This window comes from Alligator sinensis, unplaced genomic scaffold (assembly GCF_000455745.1).
Source record: "Alligator sinensis unplaced genomic scaffold, ASM45574v1 scaffold1733_1, whole genome shotgun sequence".
NCBI classification, from domain to species: Eukaryota; Metazoa; Chordata; order Crocodylia; family Alligatoridae; genus Alligator; species Alligator sinensis.
Genome location: NW_005843231.1, coordinates 213,047 through 224,952, shown reverse-complemented (window position 1 = coordinate 224,952; position 11,906 = coordinate 213,047). Strand labels below are relative to the sequence as shown.

The 11,906-nt window shown below is 45.3% G+C and overlaps 1 protein-coding gene and 1 pseudogene across 1 annotated transcript in view; one reads left to right on the top strand and one right to left on the bottom strand.

Annotated features, from left to right (window-relative positions):
- Positions 1 to 1,427: 1,427 nt before the first annotated feature.
- Positions 1,428 to 4,124, top strand: LOC102385163 (annotated as a pseudogene).
- Positions 4,125 to 6,400: 2,276 nt separating this feature from the next.
- LOC102383512 (polyhomeotic-like protein 3) overlaps positions 6,401 to 11,906 on the bottom strand; it is a 28,991-nt gene continuing 23,485 nt past the window's right edge. Inside the window, exon 7 of the mRNA XM_025194513.1 lies at positions 6,401 to 7,525. Within this exon, the coding sequence (XP_025050298.1) occupies positions 7,511 to 7,525 (15 nt within the window). The 3' untranslated portion in view covers positions 6,401 to 7,510. The remainder of the gene's footprint in view (positions 7,526 to 11,906) is intronic.

Below are 11,906 nucleotides of genomic sequence, written 5' to 3'. Positions count from 1 at the left end.
AGACTAGATTAGTCAGGCATGATCTACCTGCTGTGAACCCGTGCTGGTTTCCCCTCAGCATAATTTGTCCTGCCGGGCTCTCGCGAATGTGAGCCTTGATAATTTTTTCAAAGCCTTTGCCAAGGATGGAGGTGAGACTGACTGGCCTATAGTTGCCTGGGTCCTCCTTCCTCCCCTTCTTGAAAATGGGGACCACACTGGCCCTTTCCAGTCCTCCGGGACCTGGCCCATGCGCCATGAGTGTTCAAATATTCCCGCCGGTGGCTGTGCAATAACATCAGCCAGTGCCTTCAGTACCCTCAGATGGAGCTCATCCGGGCCTGCCGACTTACACGCATCCAGTTCCTCCAAGTGACACTGCACCACCTCAGGGTCTACGCTTGGTAGTCTAGCGCCCTGCTGCTGCCTCTCTACAATCCCAGTGAGAGACCTGTCTTGCCCCTCGCTTAGGAACACTGAGGCAAAGAACTCGTTGAGGAGTTCAGCCTTGTCCCCCCTGTCCGTCACCAATTGCTTCTGCCCATTTAGTAGAGGTCCTATTCCACCCTGGGCCTTCCTTTTACTCCCTATATAGCAAAAAAAACCAATTTTTTGTTATCCTTAATTTGGGATGCCATCCTCAGCTCCATGGTAGCTTTGGCTTGTCTAACTGCCTCCCTACAAGCACGAGAAGAGGAGGTATACTCCTCTTTAGTAATCTCTCCCCGTTTCCACTTTTTATACGCCCCACTTTTTTATATGCCCCATAGGCCGCTCTGGATTTCTCTGGTCAGCCAAGGAAGCCTCTTGGCCCCTTTCCCCCCTTTTCCCCGCATCGGGATCGTCTCCCTCTGTGCCCGAAGGATCATTTCCTTAAGGCACAGCCACCCTTCCTGGGCTCCCATCTTGTCTCGTGTTAGCTGCACGAGTCCCAGAACTCATTTCCCACTGAGAAATTAACAAGGACAGAAATTAGTACAATTCTGATTCTTTGGGACGCACAAAAAAAAAACAAAACTTCTTCGGACTGGATATGAATCTAGCAAGTGTTTGCATTTACAAATATAGATATGTAGCAATAGCAACCTGAGACCCACCTGTAGGATTCTGTTTCATATCCTACTCTCTCTGATAAAGGTGGAACTCTTAAAACATACATTAGACTATATTAAATAGATTAGACTATATTAAATACATACATACATTTAAAAAAAAAAGTATAAATACTTATATCGAAATGCAGCTTTATGCAAGTTTTTGTCAAGCCGCTTCCCTTGATTATCGTTAAAAATGGAAAAATAAACAAATCATCCATCCCCATCCCATCCGTGAACTTGACTACCCCACATTACAAGACTGATTAATCTATCAATAATCAAGGGTAGTGGGGAGGGGAAACATGTGTGGCAGCCTTTCATTCAACTGTTGGAAACAAACCATTGGTGTTGGTAAAACCTGTCTTTGTGATGTCACCACTGCTAGAGAAACCATCTGTTAACAAAAGTAAAGATCACACTGGACAGCAGAAGAGCATGGGAGGTTGAAAGAGAAATCAAGATCAAGCTTGGCTGGGTCATCACAGCAGATCAATTCACATACGAACGCCAGAGACAGTTCCATAGTCAATCTACAAAAATGTCTCAGGCAGCTGACTGGCTAAACAGCCAGGCAGGCATGTGTAAAGTAGACCTTTTCAACCCAGAAGGACAGAAGGACCAGGACCATAAAGTGATCTGTTTTGTTGATGTCTCCAGCTTGAATGTGAAAGACAATGATCCAAAGGCAAAGAAAACTGCAAGCCAGTTCAGCAACATCTCTGCCCACTCAAATGAAATTGATCTGGAGGAAAAGGAGGTCATTGTAGTAAAGGACAATTTGAACCACGATCATTCTAAGACTCAAGGAACAGTTTGTCTCTTTAAGCAAGGTTCAACTGATGAACTTAGTGTTGTAAGCTGGCTCAACAATGACCTTCAGAAATATGCAGCTGGATTCCAACATGCACTGACCCCATCAGATAACCCTCAGAAGCACACAGGTAGCAACACTTCCATTAATCCATCACTGCCTAAGAAGATGGCTCAGGACAGTGACACATCTCTGCAGTTTGCCGGTTCTCAAAAAGGAAACAGATATCCAGATGATATTTCATGCTACATAAATAAACTGTGCTCACTAGTTATTCACTTGGCACGTAAAGAGATTACAGATAAAATAGAAGACACAGCCTCTAAGCATCCGCAACAGGCAATTCATAACTCTTCTGGTGAAGTGAAAAACAGTAATCCCCACTCTTCTGGGAACAATCCTGCAGAGATGGTGAATGAATCCCCTCAGGCAACTACACCAACCCCCCACGGTAAGCTACCACCCCCCAAGGCACCTCAAGAGAAGGCTCCCAAAAAAGAAGATAACCCAGGTGCCAAGAAAACATCACTTTTCTATGGTGAGCTGTCCAGTCAAAAAGGCTGCAATGAAGGAGAAACATCTTCAAATACGCAACTGTGTCAGCAGAACAAATACTCCAGGCAAGATGATTCCGGTACTTCTGTCAGCAAAGGGCTAATGGTTTATGCAAACAAGGTTGCTTCAGACATGGTGTTCTCATTCTTGAAGACCATGAAAGTTGAAAAGACGGGCAACAAGCACGCACCAGCCTGCCTGGTTTTGAAGAAAGTAGTTCTCAAACACACCAGAGAAGTTCTCTCAGACTTGATAGACTCAGCAATGAAAAATCTGCATAGTGTCACAGGTGAGCTCATGACAGACTCTGGCTTTGTTGCCACAGTGAAGAAAAATCTATTCAATATGGGAAGCCAGAAGTCGACTGAAATTTTGGAAGCTATGGTAAGAAGGCTTTATAATGTCCTTTTATCAGAGCCAGATAAATCCAGGTCTCAAAGTCTAGCATATACCATACTGAAAGCAGGGTTCCCAGACTCAAATTCTCAAAGCATGCAGTTTGCAGCAATGAAAAGTCAAACCCACGGGAAAGATAAGATACAAGCTAATCCAATGATGCAGACCTGTGCTGAGAAAGTAAGCGAGCACATACTTAAGGCAAAAGGGAGTCAAGGAAAAAATCCAGGAACAGCCAGCAACTCAACAGAATCCCTAGCAAAAGACCTCATTTTGACTTCCTTAACACTGATACAACAGCACCTATTACAACAGACAAGCAAACCAACAGGCAAAGAGTGTAGTGAATCAGGTGCCGCTTCATTTGGGCATGTTTCCCGCAATGCACTTTTCGAAAAAGCTGGGAACAGCCAGAGTTCCAAGTCCCTTGCAGAGGCTTCTGGGTCGAGGCCAGCGGGGACAAGGAACCAACAGCAGCTTAACTCTCAGATGGGAGACATATCAAGTATCCTCTTGTCCATCATACAGAAGGTCTTGCACGAAGCTGGGTTCAATAGTGAAGACAGCTCCAGCGAAACAAACAAGAGCTTAAAGCATACCTCTGCCAGCGAATGGGAGCCTGGCAAACAGGCCATAGCCAATCAGCCTAATTCAGCCATGGAGCAGTTTGGCAATATGGATCAGGTCAACAAGCAATTTATTGACCAACTGGTGGAAACTGCGATGAAGTTGTGTCTCTTCATGGTCAAAGGAAGTGGCACTGACTCAGCTATAGGTGACTCATCAGAGGAACCCAATGCATTTGATGCCTCATCTGCAAAAGCTCAAGCAACACCCACGATAGCTTCACTACCACAACAGAACGATAACCCACTTACAGGTTCATCCTCGAGTTCTCAAGTGATAGTGACCAACCAGAATGCCAACAACAACTCACAAAACAAAGAGCTTCAGGCCATCCTCCAGTGGGTGGTTGCTTCCCAGTACAATGTGCCAAATCTGTCATTTATGCATGGAAATGAGGAGGATCTGAAGAAACTTCCTTTGCTAGCCGAAAAAGTGACCAAGAAGGGCTACAGCGTGGGGGATATTCTCCAGGAAGTGATGAGGTACTTAGAAAAACAACAGTTTGATGCCGCTGTGGGAAATGTAACTCGCTGTGGACTGATGGACTGGATGCTTAATAACCTCTAAGGAAGCGCTGACTCTCCCTCCCTCAAAAGTCACTCTGACCCAGCCAAAGCACCCAAACCAGCCCTCTGCTGGCACAACAAACACACGTTTGCAAGACAGCTCTGCGCTGAATTCAATAGGCTGTCATACACAAGCTGAGCAAGATCATCAATAAAAAAAAAATAAAAAAAGGAAGGACTACTTTATTAAGCATTTCAGCAGAGCTGAAAAAAATAACTATGCAACTACTAGTTAGAGGAATAAACCTGTTACCAAACAGGTATATATGAAAATTTGCATTGTGGGATTGGAAGGATAAACAGATAGGAGGCATAAGTGAGGGACTAGGGTGACTCCACCCTAGGTCAAAAGACTTCCCAGGAAAGGACAGGCATTGTGATTTTGTGAGGGTACAGTCTTTGAACACTGCTTTGAGATTTTTTCCACATCCAACTCTACTTAGTAGGTGTGTAGCAGAGACCCGGGCCAGCCACACACTCACTGGAGTGATGACTGCTGGGATGCTTCATGGCCCATGAAATCCCAGGCCCTCCCGGCAGCCAGCAATTAGCACAAGGGTAGGCAGCACGCTCCCTGGCATGCTTTCCTCCCTGGTAGGACTAGGAAGTGGCAGGAGACGCACTCTCTGCATCCCTGTCCCCCAGGCAGAGCTGGGAGAAGCAAGCCAGTCTCTACTTGGCCCCTGAGCCCCGCTGAGGCCAGGAGTAAGTGGCCAGTGTGCCCAGTGCCACCTAGACTAGGAGGCTGCAGCTTTAGCCAATGATGAGCCCCACAGGCACTCTCAGCTGCAGGGTACATGGGGACCTCTGACAGAGGTCTGAAGTAGCTCTGGTCTCCCCAGAACTTCCATCATAGGGCAGCGCCAACCCCAAGGAACGGGAGGTGCTGGTGTAGGTAGGAAGCCATGCTGCTTCCCTCCACAGAAGCCAGACACTTTACTCGCAACCAGCCAGGCACTGGCTCCAATGGCAGGAAGCAGACCACTTGGTGGATGCTGGAGACCAGGTAATGGTAAGGGTTTCATGGGCTTTATCGTGCCGGTGGCCCCAGCTACCAGGAGCGGGTCTGGGACAGGCCCACTTTATGAATCAAGCTTGAGACTGCGGAATATTCCCCGAAGAGCCCAGCCACCCAGAAAAAAAGCGTACATAAACTATAAGGCTGGAGCGCGCCGCCCGCAAACAGCAGACACCCTTATTTATTTCTTTAGTAATGCTGATGCAACACAGACATCACTGGCGGTAGACACTTGCCAAGGTCACAGGGCTGGGTCAGCCCATGTTGGCCCCAGACCCTTCTGTTTTTCTTTTAAAGCCAGACCTTCTCTTTCATTACATGAAGGGTGATGCCTAGAGGTCCAGGTGTCTACCTCGAGCAGAGCATGGAAACACTTTAGTGGAAAGGGGTGGGACGTAGGGCAGGTGCAGCCCCACACAAGGTGCCCAGACAAGACGACCTGTGCCCTTCTCAACAAACCCCCACTAACGGTCAGGTACCACCTCCTGATACCTTTTTCATTTAACACTAACTCATGGCAGGCGGGATACCAAATCGGGGCAAACACACCCGTTGAGAGTACAACACCTGGGTCCCATCCTGGTACAGCCCTTAGCCCGGATCCCACTACAAGCCATCTGATAATATTGGAAGTCCATCCTCTCTCTATCTACGGGACAGAAAAGGAGCTGTGCCATCTCCCTTTCAGAGCCTATTAGCTCTTCCAGAGTACACGGTAAAGTTCTCCTTCCCTTTCTTCCTACGTAAAAAAACCTCCTTCCCACTGAAGAAAACAAAACAAAAAACACCTATGCCTGTGCAGCTGGTCTCAGTTCTCTCAAACCTTAGCTATATGAAACTAATATAATGCTTGCCAATGTTATAGCTGTATTCTGAATAATAGCGAAGCTAACAATAGGCATGTTAATTTCACATCGGTACCAATTAGCAAGGCTAGGAGCAAGTATCTTCAAACATAAGGACTCTAAGTCCCTTATTTGAACAGATGAAAGTCTCGAACCTGTACGAGCTGGGACAGATCCATTCACAGTAAACTTCCCAATTAACCTGGCAAGTCAAATGTCAAGTTTATGATTTTAGTACAGATCATACATTGTCAAACTCCTCAAAAACAGAATTTAGAAATATATGGGAAAGTGAAAGGAAAGCAGAAATGAGAAGATGCAGAAAATAGCTCACTACTCAACAGAACATTTCACAAGTTGGAAATGCTTTAAAATTCTGCATTGTTTTGTTTATAATCCATCATGGCCAGAATTAAATTTTTCACTTGATACAGTACTTTCTAAATAATGTTTTTCGACTCCGATTATCTCCTGTAAAAATTCCCCTACCTTATTAAGACTTTTTTGCATGTCAAAACCAAACATTTCCTTAGGACTAGAGCTCATTTCGTATAAGCATGCAGTATGGATATCATTTAAAGAAAGCCACCTAGATTAAACCTGGCATACAAGTTTTGCTTCCACCTTTTTCAAAATTTTCAACATTTGCTTAACTGCCAATATATAGGAAAGAAACTAGCCATGCATAACAAACTGTCTTTATTAATTATTGTTACATACATTGCTGTAATACCAAAACCGTGTTCCAAATACACAGGAAGACAACAGTCCCTACTCTCAAGCAGAGCATAAAAAGGAACACGCATGTTGGGGTGGCATAGAACTAGTACAAACAAGTTTTTCATTGTGAAAATAGATGTCATTACTTACAGGTTGCTGGGTTTCATATAAGCACACTTAACTACCACTCCTTCCTCGACCATTTCACAATTCCACCTTCCTCTATAGCAATCCCAAACATCTTCTCCAATGCCCTTAAACCTTTTCCTTCCCAATCTTTAACACCTTCCTGCCATGAAAGGAGTAATTCAGGTCTAAAATAATTAAATTAAATAAAGTACAAATGACAGTGTCTTTTAAATGTTGTGAAACACTGGGAAGAGAACACTGAGGATAGTAGATTCTTTCATGAAAGGTGTGCCATAAGGTTCTGAAAGGTGCAAACACAAGTTCTGACTTCTCTTTTCCAAATTCTTAAAAATTACTGCAGAAAATAATGGGAATCTTGTAGCTTCAAACACCTTGAAAATGTTTTTGGACAACAGCAAGACAAATACCTTCTTGCCCCCAACTTTCTAAAAAATGTCTTGCTTAGAGGAATGGGATGCTGGCAATGTTCTGTTGCCAGAAAGCCATAAGATTGTGTAAAGCAATAGAACCTCAGCATGTCACTTGAGAACTAAACGAAATGCTCCATCTCAGGAGTGTCTAACTCATTGGGTCCCAGGGTCCAGAGAAGGGCTGATGTGCGGCCTGGATTGGGACGACACACCAGAACCAGCGTACAGGGCCGGCTTGGTGGAGCATTCAGTTTTAATGTTGAGCGTCGTTCCAAGAACCAAAATCTGAAAGCAGATTTTTTTTTCTCCTGGACACAAAGTAGAAGGAGCAGTAAATCAACCGTTCTCCCCCTGCAAAGAAAGAAAAGGCAGGCGGAAATGTAAAAGCAAACCCAAACCCTGTTACTCAGGCACAAGGGAGGAGGATGATACTTATAGTCTGCGCCAAGCAGCCCACAGGATGGGGGAAGCTCTGGTAGACAGCAGGCAGGAGAGAACTGTGAGAAATATTTGCAAAGGAACTAGGGTTGAAGCCACTGGTCCAGGCAGGAGAAACCTGTACCGGGGAGCCAGGGCTCCTGTCACTTTAGGGAGGAGGGAGCAGCAGGAAGCAAATGGAATCTTTATTAAGGGATCAGAGATTGCTGTACATGGCCCAGAGGGGAAGCCAGGTGATTGAAAGGTGCACAGAAGCACTGTTCCTGAGCCTGAGTGGGCAATCGGGCCCTGCAGGCTGCGAGGAAAACTGCTCCCACAGGGAAATGGTACCCAGGGAAATGAAGCTGTCTATAGAGGTGAGACAAATTTAACCCTAAGAGATACAGTTTGTGGGAGGTGAGCTCTGCGAGTGCAGGATGCATGTCTTTTAGTTGTGCTCATTTATTTCTGTTTTATAACCAGAAGACAGGATTTGGCTACAAGGGACGGACTGGAGGCCACAGGACTCCCAGCAGAAGGACATGCAAAGGCTGGGGATCTGGTAAGAGTGTGGGGATGAAACCCAAATGCTGTAGATGGAGGCAGAGTGAAGAGATGCCTTGCCCTAGGCAGAGATGCCAGGCAGGCTGAAACAGGGCAGGACTGTGCCAAGGGGCCTGGAGACTAGTGAAACAGGGGAGACTGGAAAGGCCAGGCCAGGGTGGACCTGGGCCATCAGTTAACAGCCCGAGTAGCTCACAGGCTAAAGGTTGCAAAACTCCTAACAAGGAATCAAATAGCAACACGGTAACCCCTGTGAGGCAAGGACCAGTGTAGAGGCAAGAGGAAGCCACACATTTAATCCTTAAGGCACAGAGGGCCTGTGGGCGACAAATACTGAGAAAGAAAGAAAAAGAGCAAGAGAGAACATGCAAGAGAGCACCTATGGTCACCAGTTTCTGAGGGCAGCCTCCCCTCGTTACTTCCAGCAAAGTATGGCAAGTGAGCAAGCAGGGCAAGAAGCAGGATGAGACCCTAGGAGGCAGAAGCAAGGGCTTGACAGGGTTGGGGTTGCCACTAGGGGGCACCACGCTCATTGCATAGTTTCTTCCAGGTTTTATAGGCTTCCTCAGTCCTTAGGGGAATAGTAGGAATGCAGAATCCAGTCATAACAACACCTTTATTTTTCTGGAGACACTTATTCTAATAAATCCCAATTTTTGGATTGGAGCTCCTCAATTGTCCTGGTCAGAGTCTGACCACAGAATGACTTCTGATGCCAGTTGCGATTCTTCCAGCTTCCCATCTACATACAAAATGTCACCCCTTGAATGTTGGCATGAGTCCTTACCTGTTTTACAAGTATGACATAAATCCTGTGCATCTCCAAAGTGCCTTGTCTTTAAAAAGTTTTAACTGGCTTTATTTCTACTTAGTTGTATATTTCAATGCCCACTAAGATTCTGGTTGGAAATGGCTACTACCACATTCTGAGCATCTTTTTTTCCTGTGACTCCTTGGGAATGGTTCAAATGTGAACACTAACGGTATCACTAGAGTTGTTCAGCACCCATAGCACATTTCTGTGTGTCTGATTATTTGTGTCTGGTTTACGAGATTAATTGAATAAATAACTGAAAGGTATGTTGCTTGAAGTGGTTCCCTCACCTGAAAACTCATCATCCCTGTAAGTTTGTGTGTTATACTTATCAGGAAAGGGAGAAATTTGACTAGGCACTGCTGATGGGTACTGGATGTACTATTCTGAAAACCTTCAGTAGGTGTACTTTTCCTTTTCTACTTCTAATTTGAGTATGCAAGCATACTGAAAGCATGACTGCACTCCTTGGGGTGCAAGGAGGAGACAGTTTGTATTTTACGTTGGTACTGTTATAGTCTTCCTCTGTAATTTAAATTAAAGCCAATATTCATTCCACTATAACATTAAGAGTAAATGAAGTGCTGCTCGGATTCTCTGGTGTTCAGTCAACTGTGTGCCTAGTCCTACCACCTCCCATCCATCCCTCTCTTCTGGAGTGGGTCCTAATTCTGGCTCACCAGGGTATGGGGCTACCCATAATGCTTCTCGTTCTTTCCACAGATTTAGAAACTTTAGGTGACATATTTCTTTGGTCTTCCCCCTGTAAGGCTGGTGTATCTCGTAATCCACTGGCAGTGATAGTGAACAGCCTGATTTAGCAGCAGGGTAATGGTAAGGTTTCAATGCTAATTAATATAGTGGAGTCAGTAAAAGTAGAGCTGCTTTAGAGTAACAATGGGAACAGTTCACTGCAGATATAATATGCTAATGTAAGGCACAAGCAACTGCTCACTTCTTAACTGCACTAATCACTGTGAAATCACATCCTCCAAAACAACAAGCATACTGCTATTCCAAACAACACGGGGATCTGACCAGTGCTTTGTATTTGTACTTGTCCAGAGGTTTCTATGCCAGAGCCAAGAGTGGGACACTGAGCTGCTATCTGCTCTGTTATACAAGGGCTCCAACCCTACTGCTATTCTATTTGCTTCTGCAAGGATTTATTAGCAACTTGGCTTGCCTGCTGTTGCCCATGGCACATTTCTCACATATCACTTTTTTCTTCTAACACTTAGGAGATGAGGGAAGGAGCTGTTAAGTGGCAAAAAGCTACCTTTATCATGGCCGTCTTTAATTATGTCCATATTTGTTTCTCATCGCTTTTGGATCACTTCCTTTCAAGCTTATGCTCCCTCACCCTGCAGTGCTCAGAAATAGGTAAGTTGTTAGGCAAAGCAGAAGGTGCACAGAAATGAAAGAAGTTATAGTCTACATGAAATACCCGCATTGCTCACCTAATGCAGTGGAGACAGTTTCTACTGTATCCTATAATGAGGCCCCAAAAGAAAAATAACCAAGGCCTCTGTGAACATACCATCACAGACAGATGGCTAAAGTGGTGTCTCATGATTCAGGCACCCAGACTTATTTGAGTTTAATATTCAAATAACAGTGGCCCGATTTACTGAGGAGGTGAGCTTCCACAGTTCACTATGAGACTAACTGTTCAGCTTCTCTGAAAATTATGCTGCTTTATTTTAGGACTTATATACTGATGTACGTACCTCCCTAGTTGGGCTCTCAAATTTTGTCATTCTGGCTTTTACCTCAAAAATTGATCCATGTATGTCTCAGAAACAATTAGAGGCACTGGCTTCATTTTATCCACTTAACTAAGGTACCAGAGAGAAAAGGACAAACAGGCTTTCTAAAGATACAGTTGAATGCATCCTTTTATCTCAAGAAAATGATGTAAGGAAGTAACATGGGCAATGTACTGCGGGGCAAGGGGCTCTTAATTCTAAGCCCTGCACTGACACTTATGCCCTTTCAGGCCTCAGTTGTCCAGTCGAGAATGCCAAGCCTTTCCAAATTTTTTGGACAAGGGGGAGAAGTGTCATGGAAGTCAGAGAAAGAAATGTGAAAGTTGTATGAACTTATTGTGCTTATTTAACATGTGCCTTTGTAATCCTGCCATGCCACCCCACAGCCATGCAGCAGAAGCAGGGGTCTAGGCACCATCACGCAGTTCCAATAAGAAGTGCAAGAATGGGTCTTTATTGTCCTCAACATTACTGTGAAGGGGAAGCAGAAAACTGCAATTGAGCTGGGTGCTTATTAACATCCCCAGTGGTGGTTTGATGACACTGCAAGACCTAAATGGTGACCGCTTAGAACCCTTAGGAGTGTACATACTCTGGCCCAGGACAACTGTGAACTGGTTTCTAATCAGTGACAGTCTTGGAATGGTTCAAGTGTTGTTTCCATCCTCAGCCTGTGCCATCTGGCTCATTACTAACATCACTGTTTATTAAACTGCAGCGACACCTATACAAACACATTAAAGGCAAATAGGTTCCAAAGCGCATCATTTGAAGATTACTGTCCAGGCCTCTGGTCAATCAGGCCTAGTTGGGCCAAGCTCGAGGCATGCCTCTCACAGCCTTAATCTGCTCTGGCAGGGCCACACGTTCACGGCCTTCTCCAGTTCTCCTGGCTCCCGACTTGGCTTTGACTCTTCCTGACCCCGACTTCAGATCTCCCCTGGAACTCGGCATTAGCTCTCTGACCCCTAACTTCTAATCTCAGCTGGTTTATCAGACTCTCTCTCAGATTTCCACTCTCGCCCCTCCTGGAACTTGCCCCTGCATTCTCAGCTCTTCCAACCCAGATCCTGACCTGATACTCTGATGATCTGTACTCCTGCTTTGATGACCCCCTAGGTGCTCCTAGTGGCCTACTACAGGCCCAGCCACCCATGTCCCTGCTGAA